Source organism: Sinocyclocheilus grahami, unplaced genomic scaffold (genome assembly GCF_001515645.1).
Source record: "Sinocyclocheilus grahami isolate Dianchi unplaced genomic scaffold, SAMN03320097.WGS_v1.1 scaffold571.1, whole genome shotgun sequence".
Lineage (NCBI taxonomy): Eukaryota > Metazoa > Chordata > Actinopteri > Cypriniformes > Cyprinidae > Sinocyclocheilus > Sinocyclocheilus grahami.
In genome coordinates, this window is record NW_015505750.1 from 599961 (window position 1) to 619365 (window position 19405).

General features: G+C 38.3%; 1 protein-coding gene across 1 annotated transcript in view; it reads left to right on the forward strand.

Moving 5' to 3' along the window:
• Positions 1-12634: 12634 nt before the first annotated feature.
• The window catches only part of LOC107556508 (mastermind-like protein 3), a 66986-nt gene continuing 60215 nt past the window's right edge, over positions 12635-19405 (forward strand). Inside the window, exon 1 of the mRNA XM_016239645.1 lies at positions 12635-12721. Coding sequence (XP_016095131.1) covers positions 12635-12721 — 87 coding nt within the window. The remainder of the gene's footprint in view (positions 12722-19405) is intronic.

Below are 19405 nucleotides of genomic sequence, written 5' to 3' on the forward strand. Positions count from 1 at the left end.
TTCATGTTAATCAGGAGGTTATTTTTGCACATCGATGCTCTCCCTCAAAGATGGTTTGAACTTTCATTAGGATGTTTATTTTACTGTAGCTTTCATTGTCTGTGGTGTATGCAAGGTATTGTAATAAAAAATAGAGCAGTGGAATCAAACGTCTTTTTAACTCCATGTATTTGGTCCACAAGTCATGATGTCATGAAGAAACCAAAGCTCCTAGCACATAGTAAGCAGATCTTGTGCACATTTATGTTTGATGCCCCGTAGTTCACTGTTTTCCTGCTGCTTCTGATTAACAGATTCACACAGAGTGACATGACTAAGTGCTATGAATCACTGACAAAACTTGCGAGCCATGTTTTTTTTCTTTTCTTTTTCAAACAAAAACGGTTCATAATGAATGTAACATGAGATTTCATGAGCATTTGAGAACAGTTCACATACCTGAACAAAAGCAAAATCAATACGTTTTTGGGGAAAAACAAATTTGTAAGGTTCAAAGGGATGCATATAGTTTCTTGTTGCATTTACAGTTGCTCTTATATATGTGTTGATGTTAAAATACTTTCTCCTATCCCATCTTAAAGGTACAGTCCATCCAAAACATTAAAGTTCTGTCATCATCATTTGTATTTGCCCTAATTTCATTTCAAACCTGTATGACTGACTTTGTTCTGTGGAACCTGAAAGAAGATATTTCGCAGAATGTTGGTTACCAAATAGTTTTGGTTCCTATTGAGTTCCATTTTGTGTGTGTGTGTATATGTATATATATACAGTGGGGCAAAAAAGTATTTAGTCAGCCACCAATTGTGTATGTACAGTGGTGTGAAAAAGTGTTGGCCCCTTCCTGATTTCTTATTTTTTTGCATGTTTGTCACACTTTAATGTTTCAGATCATCAAACTAATTTAAATATTAGTAAAAGATGACACAAGTGAACACAACATGCAGTTTTTAAATGAAGGTTTTTATTATTAAGGGAAAACAAAATTCAAATCTACATGGCCCTGTGTGAAGAAGGTGTTTGCCCCTAAACCTAATAACTGGTTGGGCCACCCTTAGCAGCAACAACTGCAATCAAGCGTTTGCGATAACTTGCAATGAGTCTGTTACAGCACTGTGGAGGAATTTTGGTCAACTCATCTATACAGAATTGTTGTAATTCAGCTATATTGGAGGGTTTTCGAGCATGAACCGCCTTTTTAAGGTTATGCCACAGCATCTCAATAGGATTCAGGTCAGGACTTTGACTAGGCCACTCCAAAGTCTTCATTTTGTTTTTCTTCAGCCATTCAGAGGTGGACTTGCTGGTGTGTTTTGGATCATTGTCCTGCTGCAGAACCCAAGTTTGCTTCAGCTTGAGGTCACGAACAGATGGCCGGACATTCTCCTTCAGGATATTTTGGTAAACAGCAGAATTCATGGTTCAAAGCAAGTCTTTTAGGTCCTGAAGCAGCAAAACAGCCCCAGACCATCACACTACCACCACCATATTTTACTGTTGGTATGATGTTCTTTTTCTGAAATGCAGTGTTACTTTTACGCCAGATGTAATGGGACACACACCTTCCAAAAAGTTCAACTTTTGTCTCGTCAGTCCACAGAGTATTTTCCCAAAAGTCTTGGGGATCATCAAGATGTTTTCTGGCAAAACTGAGACGAGTCTGTGTGTTCTTTTTGCTCAGCAGTGGTTTTCGTCTTGGAACTCTGCCATGCAGACCATTTTTGCCCAGTCTCTTTCTTATGGTGGAGTCATGAACACTGACCTTAACTGAGGCAAGTGAGGCCTGCAGTTCTTTGGATGTTGTTGTGGGGTCTTTTGTGACCTCTTGGATGAGTCGTCGCTGTGCTCTTGGGGTAATTTTGGTTGGCAGGCCACTCCTGGGAAGGTTCTCCACTGTTCCATGTTTTTGCCATTTGTGAATAATGGCTCTCGCTGTGGTTCGCTGGAGTCCCAAAGCTTTAGAAATGGCTTTATAACCTTTTCCAGACTGATAGATCTCAATTACTTTCTTTCTCACGTGTTTCTGAATTTCTTTGGATCTCGGCATGATGTCTAGCTTTTGAGGATCTTTTGGTCTACTTCACTTTGTCAGGCAGGTCCTATTTAAGAGATTTCTTGATTGCGAACAGGTGTGGCAGTAATCAGGCCTGGGTGTGGCTAGAGAAATTGAACTCAGGTGTGATAAACCACAGTTTTAACAGGGGGGCAAACACTTCTTCACACAGGCCCATGTAGTTTTGGATTTTGTTTTCCCTTAATAATAAAAACCTTCATTTAAAAACTGCATGTTGTGTTTACTTGTGTTATCTTTGACTAATATTTAAACTTGTTTGATGTGTGTGTGTGTGTGTGTGTGTATATATATATATATAAGGGTTGTAACGGTATGACGGTTTATCATGGTTTGAACGTGCACAGTTATCATACCGTAAACATATCTACGTTTTTTTTTTTTAAATGAGCGAAAAAAAAATCTCGCCCGCACACATGCAATTTATTTCGACTCGGCTGCTTCACTCTGCATTCACTTGGCTGCTTAACGTTACACGCACGTGCAGCGGAGAAAATGACAGAGACAGAGATACTATCTAATCTCCATCCCCACCGAAAAAAAAGTGAATATCTGCAGTATGGGAATACATCGGATATTTAAAACGCGGGGTTGTCCTTGAGGATGGATCCAGTTTGCAAAAAATGTGGACGCAAAGTGGCTGCAAAAGCAGGCAATACATCCAACATCTTCGCTCATATTCGCGCACACTATCCCTCAGTGCAGATAAAGGTATGTCGCATTCATAAGTTATAAGTTAAGGCCGTACGATCGTGAACATGGAATTTACAGAATAACGAGGATGTCGCGTAAAACGCGCAATTGGATGGATGGATAAATCGAAAGTAGTTATGATATGTGTCTGTGAATATTAAAGCGCAAAGAGACTGCTATATGAATAATCTGCTTATTTCTGCATGTCTCTGAGTAGCGCCGTTTTATCTACTGCATACTGAAGTTAATGGTGTTTTCAGCGTCTAAAATACATAACCATGAACATCAGCAGAGCTACACTGAGAGAAAACGTAAATAAACATTTCCTAGTTTTATTTGAAAAAAAAACCATTGTCAAATACACTCTGAAACTCAAAGGTCCGCTACAACCCGTCAAAATAAAAGTGCGATTTAATTTGAAATGACAGAAATATATTAGCGTTGTACAATGTACTTCAAATTGATAATAACAACAACAATGATATTCTTTATAATAAAATAATTTATTTAAACATTGTTTAAGGAATACCATGTTTGTCCATGTTTTAACTTTGCCAAAAATAAAAGTTGTACATTTTCATTTAAAACATTAATTAAAATGTTTTAAAAAGTGTGATTATAGATATACATAAGGTGTACAGCTTTGTTTTTTTTAAAGGGAGACTTCAATACTTTCATTAAAATGGTTTCAAGTTTGTTGTAATAAAGGATTTGTTCACTCAAATAACTTGTTCTTGTTCTTTTAAGAGTCATTGTTACTGATAAGAATTATTGTTTAATATATACTGTGATAACCATGAAACCGTGATATTTTCTGAGACTATTATCATACCGTGAAAATCTCATACCGTTACAACCCTAAAATATATATATATACATTTTCCCATAAAATTGAAGTCTGTTTTTTTTTTTTGTGGGTTGGACTATCCCTTTAATATGTAGAGACAGGATAGGATAGATTAAGAACTTTTAAACCAATGTGTCTCCTGCCTGTAATTCACTTTTATTTATGAATTTATTTGTAAATGTACATAAGTTAGTGGCAGACTTTGTAATGTAACAATGTCCTTTGTGTGAGTTCATTTATACGCAGTCTTGGCGTGTATGACTAAACTAAGAGCTGTGTATTGCCTTGTCACTGTGGTTACAGTTGAATTACACTTTATATATTTAGCATTTGGGCTGATGTAAGAGATACTTATATATTGTAATTAGCCAAAGTGGTGTGTGTGTGTGTGTGTGTGTGTGTGTGTGTGTGTGTGTGTGTGTATGAGCCCTCTTTTGGTGAATTTTTGTGTGTTCTAAAAATGAGTTGAAGAACAAATGCATACACACATTTTTATATATATATATATATATATAATGCACACATCGCTTATTCCTTCAGAATAATGAGCGCTAATCATGTTTTAATATTTGGCACAGCCTCATATTGTGCTTTTTTTTTAAAAGCATTGAAATGAATGCTATTACTATTTTATAAAAGTGTAATAAAGGCTTTATAACGTGTAATAGCATGCTTTACGGGAGAACAAAGGCAAGAAAGCAGGCAGGTCCCACTTTGAATCTATGATTTGCACACATGGTTATTAGTTTGTGTGTTCACGTGAGCAGCAGTACCGTGCATGTTTATCCGCACCACTGAACAGGAAAATGGTTACCGTACCATCCACATGTGCATTAACACTAGCACATACATTCTCTGGGAAAGAGAGACCCCTCAACGAAGTCCAAATGTAGCATGGGAGAAAATTAAAAATGGATTAATGTTGTGCTTTCTTGACACACACAGGCAGAGTTTCTTGGTGTGTCTGCTTCAGCTTTCTAGGTCCTTGCGCCGGAGCACATAAGTTAGCAAAATGCAATTCTTTTCTTTTTCAGGGCTGCAGCTGAAATGAAAAAAATGACTATATTATGTTGTTTATATTATGTTAAAAGACTTCATAATGTTCATATGTTAGATACAAAATATCTAACATATGAACATATATCATTTAAAGATATATATATATATATATATATATATATATATATATATGAACATGCATAACAATTACTGAAATTAAAATGTTTAATTTAATTTAAATGTTAAATAAATCATTTGAAAATTAATTATGAAAAAAATTGAACTTGATAAAAAAATGTATACTTTGGATATGTATACAGATTTTTGATTTTGTAATCCTATTATAGCATTTTAGCAAGAAATTAAAGGAAGTTAAGGAAGGAAGTAAACCCTGTAGTCCACTCAGTAATCTGATAAGTTTGTGTGCCCTGGGAATCATTTTTTCAAATAAAGACAAGGTAACACACATTTTTCATACAGGACAGGTCATGAATATGACAAAATCTCAGACCCTGACCTTCTCAGTGCTGTCAAAATAAAAGTCTGGTGCACTGTCTGAATCTAAACGATGCCTGAACCGATACTTTAAAAAAAAAAGAGCCACAAAATGGTGGTGGATGACATTTAAAGAACTTATTTTTTTTAATTGAAAGTTGAACAATATATTAAAAGTTTGAAGTATACTGAAATATATAAATATATTAGTAAATACAAAACACAACAAATTTACATAAATTCACAATAAAACCTATGCCACTTAACCCCCCACTCACAATAATTGAACACTAAAAAAACAGTTACAGTACTAATAACAGCAAAGTCAGTTTTCTTGGTAGGGATGCAACAATACAGTTAGCTCACTGGTCAATACCACAGTTTTCGGCTTGGTTCTAGTGGCTTGGCACATCAGAGTGTTTTTTTTTTGCGATTTAAAAAGTAAAAAATAAAAAACACTCCTGTACACTGGAGAAAGCATGGGTCATCATATGTTTAAAAGAAAAAAAGTAGCTAGAGTGAAAAATATGTCAGTGATGCTTTGTGGCACCAAAGTATCTGCATCTCTCTTTAAGAATGTCTGTGTTTTTCTCTTTCTCTCTCACTTCTCACCAGAGAGCTTGACTGGCTTAGCTGTAGTCAGCCATCCGCTGCCTGTGAGCCAGTTAGAGAAGACAGACTGCCATATATATATATATATATACACACACACACACTCAGACTGAATCACGCACAGGTGCACACTCTCATCCACTTTATTCACACACACTCCAGACTTAATACTGAACACACACTCCTATTTGAAGTCAGCAGCAGGTATCTTACTCATTATTGAATATGATAAGGTATCCATGGTGTGTCCATTTGTATGAGTTTTTGTGTATTTCTGAGAATACATTATGAGGTTACTATCTGTACTTCTGGTTCTCTTTGAAAGCATCTGGAAAAAACAAACTCCTTCCTGTTCTTCTCTGAAATGTATTATTGCTGTCCTCTGCTTTGCCTCTTTCTGTAAGGATGGTTGTGTAACAGGTGCAAACATCAAAGCTTTACAATGAGGATTACAATGATTTCCCCCCAGGTCTTTCTTGCCCTGCCAACATTTTCACCTGCCACAAAAAATAGAAATTTTTATGTGTGCCACTATATTAATAATTATATATTTCATTAAATGTTAAGTTCACAAAAAAAGGCTTTTAATTTGCAGTAATTGTTCCAGATGATACAGCTTCAATGTAACTCCATGTGTTTATTCACAGGGTTTAACAGTAAGTTTAACACTTTACCAGTCACAGTAGTAGTTGAGATATACAGTGGGTACGGAAAGTATTCAGACCCCCTTAAATTTTTCACTCTGTGTTATATTGCAGCCATTTGCTAAAATCATTCAAGTTCATTTTTTTTCCCTGTGTGTGTATATATATATATATATATATATATAAATACATAAATATTTATTTATTTATTTGTTTGTTTGTTTGACACAGCCCCTGAAAATTTTATTTTAATTAACATAATTAGACTTATTTATTTGTTTATTTTTATGTGTACTATTAATAATTTAAGTCATTTTAATAGTATACAAAAAAATAAGCAAATTATTAAATATTTTTATTATACAAAAATATTACTATTTTTTTATTTATTTTTATTATTGGCCTAATGGTTAGAGAGTCAGACTTGTAACCCAAAGGTCGTGGGTTTGAGTCTCTGTACCAGCAGGGATTATAGGTGGGGGGAGTGAATAACCAGCGCTCTCTTCCACCTTCAATACCACGACTGAGTTGAGACCCTTGAGCAAGGCACCAAACCCCCAACTGCTCCCCGGATGCCGAAACAAAAATGGATGCCCACTGCTCCGGGTGTGTGTGTGTTCACTACTCACTGCTGTGTGTGCACATGGGATGGGTTATAATACTTTTTTCATTTGATATTAGGGTTCTGTACAACATAATTTGGTGTTCATTTGCAATTAAACCTTGATTTTAACTTTTGCTGGAAAGTGATGGTTTCCGAGAATCTCTCCATGATAGTGCAGCATTGGCCCCATAGGGTAGATCACAGTCCGTCAACTGGCCTGAAACACATTGACACTGGCTCTGGGCCAGCAGTCCATCCTTATTGTTCAGCTCTGTATACACACATAACAAATAATTTTTCTCAGTATATACAGAGATTTTTATGGAGACATAAAAGGACTACATGTATAACAGAGAAGGACATTGTACACATGCACAGAGACACACATGCTCCAGAATCAAAGCACCTCCTGGCGGGGACAACGCAGCCGTGGTGACCAGACCATCTGGCTGGCGAGGTGAGGAGGGACACCCTCCTTTCTTTCGCTCCCCCTTTGCCCCTGGCCTAAATGGCACCAAGTCAAAGCCACCCTGTCCCACCCTGAGGGGGCAAACCCAGATAACCACCCTCAAATAAGCCCCATCTGCAGTTGTTATAATAAAGCCAATTTTAAGATGATAGTTATAGAATAAAAAAAGTGAGCTGGACTTCAGTCAAAAGATTTTGATGCTTGTGAAAAGACGTCTCTGTATGACATGTAGAGTAGACTACAGGGAGTTGAGAATAAGAGGGCTTTGTGATGTCTCCCAAAGGCATATTTGTTTTAAAGGTGGAGCAAACATTGTGTTTATTTTCTTTTAAATAACACAGTGATGCATTAAATTAAAGTAATTTGGATACATTTTAATTTTTGATTTCGTGTTGACTTATGTATTTCTTTTTTTGTTCATTCCTCAGAGATAGATAACAGTAGTTAAAGGGATAGTTCACCGAAAATTCTGTCATCATTTACTCACCCTCATGTGGTTTCAAATCCATAAAACTTTCATTAATCTTTGAAACTCAAATGATCTGTTGTAAGTAATCTTAAAGATTCCTAAATGCATCTACTTTCGGAAGGCCAAATAAAGTGCTTTTGCTTTCGCCTAGAAACACACAGCGTCTCCCTGACATGGCTGCTTCAACACTAACTGCGGTTACTGAAATCACGCCTTCTTTCTTTGCGTGCACTTTTGGCCTGCATTATGCAAATATTTCCACATAGTGAGGTAGATATGTGGGGGCGTGTTAGAACGAGCTGTTTTAGGGGGGCGTGGCAGAGTCTTAACTTTGATAAAGAATATCTATTTGGTTTTGAGGCTTTAGTCTTTGCAACTTCAGGGATCTTATCTATGCACAATCAGCTTGTAATACTCCAAAGAGAAAGGAAAACTTGAAATCGCATCATATGACCCCTTTAATGAAATATGAGCGGTTTCTGTGCCTCCATTGGAAGTCTGGGTAACCAGAACTTAAATGATTTTTAAAAAGTGTCGTTAAACAAATCCATATGAATCTAGTGGTTTAATCTAAGTCTTGTGAAGAGGTAAGGTTGATGAACAGATTTAATTAGTACTTTTATTGACACACACACACACACACACACACACACACACACACAAAGCAAATCAAACCGTTTGATTTTGATTAATATGGAGATATGCTGTTAGCTTGCCAACCCACAGTTTCCCAACCTTGTGTGAATATAAGATTGTTGTATCTTTTAAGTTTTGGTTCAAGTGCACCTTTGTAATGAATTGAATCATTTTTGTCAACTTTCTGGATAAAATAACAATTCAGGTTGGTTCAACTATTGAATCAACTGCTATACATCTTGTCAGTTTGTGTGTTTCCTAAGAACTGAACCCATGACCTTGATGCTGCTACTGCTGTCCTTTACCAGTTAAGCTACACAGAAACATGCTTACTTGCTTAACTGTTTAGCCATGATCGTAGCAGTGTCATCTTAATATTATCTGTTATAGTCTTGTGTATTTCAATAAATGCTGTGATGCACATATCCAGAGCACATGACCTTCAATAATGGCCATGTCCAGACAAGACCTTAGTAAAAACTACAGAGATCCCGATCCTGTTTGAATCAGTACATGAAATGTCATTCATGCTTTATTAATAATTGTAACCGAGACATCATTTAAAAAGCTAATCCTTTCCAAATAGGCTCGATATGTAAAGTCATATGTATTAGAGCTCATTTTTGGTTTTTAAAAGAACTTTATCCCCTTTTTGCTCTTAATGCATTTCTCATTCAACAATACTGGCTTTCTGTCCTTTCCCTCCTTTTCCTTTCCTATCACTTTTTTCCTCTTCTGTCTCTCTCTCTCTCTCTCTCTCTCTCTCTCTCTCACCCTCCTCCCCTTGTTTTATGACTTTCCTCCTGCTTTGAGCCTGATCTCAGTGTGAGGGGAGAGATGGAGGGAGAAAGGGAGGTGGTGGAGAGAGGAAAAGGACAGGCAAATGGCCGGATTGATTTACAGAGGACTGAGGACAGCAGGCACAAGCCCCTCCTCCCCTCCCTTCCTTTCTTCCTCCTCCCATCCACATTCTCTCTCTCTCTCTCTCTCTCTCTCTCTTGCTCTCTCTCTTTGCCCCCTCCCCCTTGCTATGGTATGGTTCCAAGAACAGGAAGCAGTGGAACACTAAAAATAGAGAGAGGGAGACAGGCAGAGAAAAGAGCATTTGGAGAGAGGGAGGGATGGCGAAAGTAGGGATGGAAAGATATAAACAGAGAAATACTTTGCATAAACATATGGGTAATTGGAAAGAATGAGGGAGGGAGAGAAATTAAAGTAATAAAGTGGTCAACAAGATAACTGTATAGCAAGTTTTCATTTCCTGCGGTCATATGATGAAGGTAAACGACATGAGGGGGCGACAGAGAAATGAAGAAAGGTTATGGGGTGTCTGTCGCCCTCCTCCCATCACTGGGGCCGAGTCCAAAACCGCATATTCCTTGAGTTGGTACTTCTTTTGAATAAGTGCTTACTTTGCGACTGTTACAAAAGTATGTTCTATGTAGTATGAATGTGTGTAGTGTGTGAATGTAATCTTGACGTATTACATTTGTCATGTTGTCATTGTCATGTGACCTACCCGCGTCAGTTGAGTCGATTCACTGGCGTTCACAACCCCTCTCTGGAGGCGTCATGGGGTAGTTATCATCAGAAGCAGTCGGTCATCAGAGTACTTTTCACCTGCTGTTTTACGAATACTATGAATTTGGACATATCTTCTCTTTGCACATAGCCTACTATTCATTCACCTACTGTATAGTAAGGGTATGTATATTCGAATGGAGACACTGCTAGATGTCAGTACCTCACCAAAATTTGGACTCGGAAAGGCTGCAAAGTCTAAAAAGTGCCATTTGGGACAGGCATTTTGTGAGGAGTTTAACCTGTAGCATCAATGCTAATTATTCATTAGGCACTAAAACTCCATTAGCGTATATCTATAGAGACCACTCGGACCTGCTTGTACACAAACACATACTTCCAGAGTTCAAATTTGTCAGGTGTCTGAAATGAGGTGTTTTTCTGCTATAATCCCATAGTTGAGTCAGTAGTGCTAGGCTAGTGTGGATGAGTTAATCATGAATAGCTTCTTCTCAATCATTTCCATCATTTACACACAGCACCTGGGTGTTTTGGCTAATCTAAGGAAAATCCACCCATGTTACCTTTTTATTTCCTTGATCCACTGTTGGCTGTCAGTAAAAAGCTGAAGCTAGAATTCCAGAGTTCTGGAATGATCACAACTTAAGCAATATCAGTGCCTAATGTTTTTTTTTGTCTTAGTAGCCTTAGTAATCCTGAAGACATCGATTAGCTTGTTCAGGTGTGTTTGATTAGGTTTGGAGCTGAACTCTGCAGGACTGTGGCTCTCTAGGACGGAACTTGCCTACTCCTGATCTAGTCAATAAAAGTGTTTTGAAATCTGCTGTCAGTGGATTATGTTTCTGTACCCATCGGATCGTAAAATGTCATGTGGCAGATGTAGAACTGATCCAGGTTCAAATTGATAATATCACATTCAATGAATGACTTTAACATGTTTACCAACCCCTTTACAGTATTTGTTTGATTCAAATGAACAACAGGGATTTCTTATTTGTCTTAATTTTGGGGTTAGCCTTTGGTTAGCACAGGGTTTCCTAACGCTGTTCCTGGAGGCACACCGACACAACACATTTTCAAACTCTTCCTAATTAAACGCACCTGATTCAACTCATCTCGTTAGTAGAGAATCCAAAACCAAAAATGAATGGGACGGATAAAGGAGACATCCAAAATGTGTACTGTTGGTGTGCCTTAGGGTTGCCAACCGTCCCGTATTAGCCGGGACGTCCTGTATTTTGGGTATATTGATTTGTCCCGTACGTGACCTCCCTTGTCCCGCTGCTACGCTGATCTAACTAGTGGTCGACCGATACGGTTGGCCGATATAATTGTATTTATTTTAATTAATATTTAAGAAATTTTTTATAATTTGAAAATGAATTAAAAACTAAATTTATAAAATAAACATACTTATACTTTAGATGGACAAAGTATTTTCCACAAATAAATAAATATTTTATAAAAATATAATTAAAAAGGAAGTAAACTGTAACCAACAGAGCACTCAGTATTCTGGGAAGTTTGTGTGCATTGGGAATCATATTTTTTCAAATAAAGCCAAGGTAACACTTATTTTACATACAGCACACAGTGAAAATGACATGAATATGACAGTGGGCAAATGCATAAAGTGCAGCATAATTTGAAATCACGAATTGAATGTTTAAAGCATTAAATTTGCACAGACCGAAAGTCACGCAGAGAACACGCGATCATGCAGGTCACATGAACACGTCACAAGATCTCACAACTGGATTCGTTTGGAAATTAAATTTTCATTAGCCATTCAAAGATTTGTTTAAATGATGCAAATGTGTATTTGCTGAATGCTGACGGCAAACGAGAAAGTATTATAATGTTTGCCTTTCTATTACTAATAATATAAAAGCAATCGTTATAATACTTTTTGTATAAATTTTAATTCCTTTGTTATTTAAGTCTATGGTCAGGGTGAAAAGAGTCCTTAAGAATGCTGCGAGCTCGATGTAGACAGCGTTATCTCTGGATGTCCTCAATAGCAGGAAGTGGTGTCCCTGTGATGCGTTGGGCGGTTTTCACCACCCTCTGCAGTGCCTTGCCATCAGCAACTGAGCAGTTCCTATACCAGACTGTGATACAACTGGTCAGGATGTTCTCGATCGCACACCGGTTGAAGTTCACCAGGATGGCTGAAGACAACTGGTTCTTCTTCAGTGTCCTAAGGAAGAAGAGGCGCTGGTGAACCTTCTTGACCAGACTGGAGGTGCTTGTGGTCCATGACAGGTCCTCCGAGATGTGGGTTCCCAGGAACTTGAAGCTGGAGACACGTTCAACAACCATCCCGTTAATGTGGATGGGGTCATGCGTGCTTCCTTTCTTCTTCCTGAAGTCCACAATAAGCTCCTTTGTCTTACTGGTGTTAAGGAGCAGGTTGTTGTCAGCGCACCATGCAGCCAGGTACTGTACCTCCTCCCTGTAGGCAGTCTCATCGTTGTCTCTGATGAGGCCAATCACCATGGTGTCATCTGCGAACTTGATGATGGAGTTGGATCCATGCACAGGCCTGCAGTCATGGGTGTAGAGGGAGTAGAGGAATGGGCTCCGTACACAGCCCTGTGGTACACCGGTGTTGAGTGTGATGGTGGTGGAGCAGGTGTGGCCTGACCTAACATGCTAAGGTCTGTTGGTCAGAAAGTCCATAATCCAGTTGCAGAGGGAGGTGTTAATGCCCAGGTCTCCAAGTTTTGTGGCCAGCTTGGAGTATACGGGAATGCATACTATATGCATCCCTGTATTTTCAATAATGTCCCGTATATTCATTTTCTATGGTTGGCAACCCTAGTGTGCCTCCAGGAACAAGGTTGGGAAACTGTGGGTTAGCAAGCTAACAGCATAGCCTGCTAGCTTAGTAGATTGCTAATAGTTTAAGAATAGCACTTTTAGCTAATATAGTATAGCGTTTTCAAGTGTTTGATCAGACGTTGAGGCTTTGTGTGGATGTTTTGGACGCCTTATTTAGTTTGATGTGAATGGCGACAAAGTTGTGAGAAATGAACTTGTCTTTATTTTCACTTTTCACTGAATTGTTTTATTTTTTTTAATGTTTTGTCTGCTGAGTGAAACTTTCATTGATATGCATTTTTCTGTATATTTGCACGTGTATTGCATATATATGAGGCATACTTAAGTCAAACTAGCTACCATCAAACTAGGGTTGGTATCGAGAACCAGTTCCATTTTAGAACTGGTTCTAAATTTCCCATAACCGGGTTTTCGATAAGACATGCGCATTTCAATTCCACTTAACGATTCCCACGTTCGCATTTTAATGTGATTTTCAATGATTTAAGCACTGGAAGGGAAAGAACTTGCGCACTGTTTTGCGTGCTGCGAGCACAGAAGAACTGCGTTGCATCCGAAATTGCATACTTCCCTACTCTAAACAGTATGTGAGGCGAGTCTGAATTCATAGTATTCGAATAACCATAGGCGAAAAGTACACAGGTGACCTACTTTTTCCACCTGGATTCTGAAGTGCACATTCGATGGACACTTTACTATCCCATGAGGCCACGGGAGAGGATTTATGAATGGTAGTAAAGTGATGCAACTGACACTGGAAGGTCATGTGACAGTAACAACATGGTGGATGTAGTACGTCTGAATTTCATTCATACTACCCATATTCATACTATATAGAACATACTTTATTAATGTTTGCGAAGTAAATTCAAATTCAAATGTAGTACCTACTCAGACAGTACACGATTTTGGATGCTCCGCCACGGTCCCAGTGCGGGTTCCCGGCCTGTGTTTGTTCTCAAACCGTTCTGTGCATTTCCATTGCAGAAAAGGTAGTTCTGGGCCGGAACTGACTTCTTTCACATCTTGCATCCAATATGTACAAAATTACATCAGTACTGTATATCCTTGTAAACAAAGCCATTTTTGTCTTAAGTGAACGTAAACAGGTGAGGAAGAAAACGCATGTGTAACAGTATTTTAGATCTTGTCTTTAACAATTTAATGTTTGAAATTAGTTGTTGACTAGTTGTTTTTGCTGTGGTATTTTTGTTAAAACCATAGGCAAATGTTCCTCTTGTAGGCCTAAGTGTTCTGTAGGCTGCTGATTTTGCTCATGTTATTCAGCTGCAAGAGAATGCTTTGTAAAAAGACAGAATAAATATGTTTGACTTATATTTTTTATTGGATTTTTTAATATTTATTGGAATCAAAACTAGGAATCGATAAGAATCGGAATCGATAAAATTCAAATGATACCCAACCCTATGTCAAACCCATATGATGAATGGATGACTCTTAAGTTATTAAGAGTGTGCCAAATGAAGTCGGTAGGAGGAGCTTAGCCTGAAGAGCGTGTGAGTAATGTACAGATGATTATGAGCAGGTTATTGTGACAAGCCGCTCTTTGTCTTCCCTCCCTCATTCTCCATGCTTCCTGTTCTCTCTTTCTCTCCCTTCCGTTTCTCGACTGTCTCTCTCTTTCTCTCTGGGTGAGGTGCAGTAATTGTCTCTGCTGGCAGGGCTGCTGAAGGCTTTATTGGATTGGAGTAGGATTTCAGGGACTGTGTTTAACATGCACCCAGGCGCTACAGTGCACACACACACACATTCACTCAGCCAGTGTTTAAAGAGGGTGCCATTAACAGTGAGGGAGGGAGACGGCCAGTGAGAGAGAGCGAGTATTTAGCAGCGTTTAGGAGGAGGCGGTGTTGCTCAACGAGCGGAAGCCTCGTGTGCTGACTCTCCGTGCCCCCTCTTTCTCCTCCCTCCTTTCTTCTGTTTCTGCTCTCTCCTGTCCTCCCCCTCCTGTCTCCCTTCTATCTCTCTCTCTCTTCTTCTTCTTCTCCCTCATTAATATCTTATTATATTAGTGTTAGCCAGTGGGTGCTCCTTCCATCTTCACACATACTGCCACCACACGCACTCATAAAAACACTGTACTGGGCTGAGAGTTATTTATAAACCTCTGTATCCCACAGACAGGAACTCACGAGGGAGAGAGTGAGGTAGAACAGATAGAGAGAGAAAAAGGAGGGGTGAGGTAATAATTTTTTTCCAGCTAACCACAACATTACAAAATTTTGCTACAACTTGATTCAGGCGTGAGCAACTTGTATTGATCACAAAGCAACAGCTTGTGACAAGCTAAAAATGACTAATTTTGTTTTAATACAGCTGTGTGTGTGTTGTGTGTATTTAATTACGTACAGTCCTGCTCATATGTTTATATATTCATTGCATAATCTGTCAGATGTTTAGCATTTTAAAACAAATAAGAGTGGTCAAAAAAAAATTTTTTAGTATTACCCTGAGGAACATAATATGCTTATTCCATAGACACATATTCTTGTTTAGAAGTACATACATTTGGTTCTTAAAGGGATAGATCGCCTAAAAATGAACCTTCTGTAATTTTTTGCTCACATTTGTATCTTCCAAATGTGAATGCCTTTTAATTTTGTGTGTGTGTGACACAAAAGGAGAAATTTTAAATAATGTGCTGGTCACTCTTTTAAAACTTAAAAAATGACATAAGTAGACCATATGATTTGTGTGCTACTGTTCATGTCTTCTGAAGTAATACAATAGTTTTGTTTGACTAACAGATCAAAATTTGGTTAGTGAGTTGAACTGGAGAGTTGAGTCAGTCCAATTCTTTATTGAATCATTCAGACCAGTTTTATAATCTGGATGAACCTTTCATCGCAGATCTAACTCGAAAGAGTAATTTGTTGACGATTCAGGCATCGCTACTTCTCTCTCTCTCTCTCTCTCTCTCTCTCTCTCTCTCTCTCTCTCTTTTAAAGTTAATATTAAAAACACTGAGCAGCTTTACTAGCCAGGACAATCCAGGGTCTAGTACACAATCACAAAGAGTAGTAGCTCAAGGATCAACATGCAATATTAAGAACCTTGGGTATGTAAACTCCAGAACAGAATAATTTGTGTAATTTCAGTTACAATTTGGACTACCGGAGTATATGTAAATTTATGCCAAGGCAAATAGCTTCCTGGGGGTTGTAATAAATAAAAAATAAAATGCAATTTTTATGAATGTTTGAATTTATTCTGCAAATGTATAAACTTGTGAGCTCAACTGTCTGTACCATAGGATGTTTCTTTCACCTCTAAAATTAAAGGGTCATGCACTCGGCTCATTTTATAGTCTGATGAGCTAGATCTAGAGCACACACGTATACATACACGTACACACTTACACACACCACATTTTTCAGACAAGTACTCTGTACAGTATTTACTATAGAGAGGGTGTCTGTAAATGCCAGTGTTGTGTGTTTAGCTGTGTTATCTGTTGTGTGTCAAAGGTCGGTCTGCCTTTATTGCACTATGCACATTCAAGAGCTCAATTTAATGATGTGGATTAAACACATACACACACATACACTTAGACACACTCATTTGGTGTAGCCCAGGGGTGTCCAAACTCGGTCCTGGAGTGCCGGTGTCCTGAAGAGTTTAGCTCCAACCCCAATTAAACACACCTGAACCAGCTAATCAAGCTCTTACGGCATATTAGAAACTTAAAAGCAGGTGTGTTGAGGCAAGTTGGAGCTAAACTCTGCAGGACACCAGCCCTCCAGGACTGAGTTTGGGCAACCCTGGTTTAGCCTTTAAAGGGGTCATATGATGTTGCTAAAAATAACATTATTTTGTGTATTTGATGTAATGAAATGTGTTTATGCGGTTTAAGGTTCAAAAAACACATTTTCCACAAACTGTACATTATTGTTTCTCCTCTATGCCCCGCCTTTCTGAAACGCGTCGATTTTTACAAAGCTCATCGGTCTGAAAAGCAAGGTGTGCTGTGATTGGCCAGCTATCCAGTGCGTTATGATTGGCCGAATACCTCAAGCGTGTGACGGAAATGTTACGCCCCTACCATATTGTGATGATGCCCTGTCAGGCCAGAGTGATGATTCAAAAACATTAAAACCCATTATAAACGAGGCATTCATTGCATCCAATGGGGACATAATTACAGATTATAATGACTTATACTGTCTTTTTACGCGTTGCGTTGCATCGCGCCACGCAAACATAAAACCATGTCTGCATTTGTGATTGGAGAAATGACAAACAACAAGCCCTACTCTACACTGCCCAAAAAACTTGCTTTAAACTTTAAATATTAAAAGCGTACTTACAATCTGTGAGTCAGAACAGCTGGCATTGTAGTCTACTATACCAGGATCAGGAAACAGTCCTCCATAAAATGTGCTGCACACATCTGAATATTTGGGTTAAACTGTTCTGGAACAGTGTTGTAAATACAACTTAACCACTGATTTCTAGTCGTGTCCATTTTTGGAAAGCCAAACAAAGTAGTTTCGCTTTCACAACGAAACACAGCGTCACACACGGTGGCCTAGAGTGAGCTTCCGCTTCCGAGTGAGTTCTCAAGCCCGCCGCCGCCGGCGGATTCGAAGAAGGAGGCTTGTGGCAACCACATGTTATGACCCTGGGCTGGACTCCGCTTCGTCCATGGTGAAAGCGCAAAGTTGTTGTGTTTCCTCAGCGACCAACACGGATCAGCTCCAGTCATGACGAAGCAGATATCGTCCTCTTTTGGAAGACCAAACAAAGTAGTTTCGCTTTCACAACGAAACACAGCGCCTTCACGACAGGGCAGCGGCGGATAACAACAAAACTACAGCGAGAATAAAAGTTACACCGCCTTTCTTTGCATGAACATTTGGGCGGCGTTATGCAAATCTTCCCAGATAGTGACGTAGATATGTGGGGGCGTGTTAGAACGAGCCGTTTTAGGTAGGTGTGGCTGATTCTTAACTTTTATAAAGAATATCTCTTTGGATTTGAGACTTTAGTCTTTGCAACTTTACAGATCTTCTTTATGCACCAAGAGCTTGTAACACTCCAAAGAGAAAAGGAAAAATTTTAATGGCATCATTTGACCTCTTTAACACATGCATGCATTTCAAGGCCATCTTTTGTTGTTGTCTGATTGTACTTATTTGCTTGTCTGTGTCTGTTTAGTTCATAGAATTGGAATCCAAGCACTTGTTCAGCGCGTTTTTTTTTTATGTTTTTGAAAGAAGCATTTTAATCTCGCCAAGGATGCATTTATTTAGTCACAAAAAAACTAAATATTACAATTTTAAATAAATTTTTTTTTTTTTTTCATATATTTTAAAATGTAATTTATTCCTGTAATGGCAAAACTGAATTTTCAGCATCATTACGCCAGTCTTCAGTGTCACATAATCCTGCAGAAATCATTCTAATATGCTGATTTGCTGCTCAAGAAACATTTCTTATTATTATTTTTGAAAACCAGTTGTGCTGCTTAATTTTTTTTATGGAAACAGTGATTTTTTTTTTCAGGGTTCTTTGATGAATAAAAATCTCAAAAGAACTGTATTTAGTTGAAATAGCAATTTATGTAACAATTCTGAAGTATGTAGTTGCTGAAAAAAAGTATTAATTTATTATTTTTTTAAAATGTTACTGATCCCACATTTTTCAACAGTGTTGTATCAGTCAGTATTGGATATTTAATTGAGCATGCTCATTTCCCCCTATTTTTCCATCTAGATTGCCTTATGTTAGATTGTATTAATAAATACCACCTCTTCTTTTTGTCATAAGCTTCTGCAACAAGCAACAGGACATTGTCATTAATTTGTCACACTGTGTAGCTCCACCCACAGTAAAATTGTATTGGTCCAGAATTCTTTTCTTTACACTGTACATTTAAATGTCAAACATAATCTGATTGGGTGTGATTATGCCATGCTGTTTGGGCACAATATAACCATAGATTGTACCTGGCTGTGATTTAGAGACAATTTAGCATTTTCTTACCTAGAAATGCAACATATCTTTGCTCATTTGCTAGGTGCACCCTGTAATAAAAGCATTGTCATTCGTCAAGGTGAAATAATCAAGGTTGCGTTTTTTTGTGTGTGTGTGTTGTCCTTTTACGACACTGTCACAAGAGAAAGTCAGTAATGCAGGGCAATACAAAGTATACATTGACAAAGAAGAATGCACAGAGATTGAGACATAAAGAAAAAGAGAATTCAATAGATGAGAGAAAAAAAAGCATTGGGTTGGTATAGAAGGGGAGAGAGGAAAGAAAACATTAGGGAGGGAGACCACTAGAGAGAAAGAGCGAGAGAGATTATTAGCAGAAGTGTCCAGTGCACTCAGCCCAGGAGCTGGGGGGAGGGGCTTCAGGATCAGGAGGTTGCTATAACAACTGCACCTTGGTGGTTCTCTCCCCCCATGCTCTCTCTCTCTCACTCTCTCTCTCTCTCTCTCTCTCTCTCTCTCTCT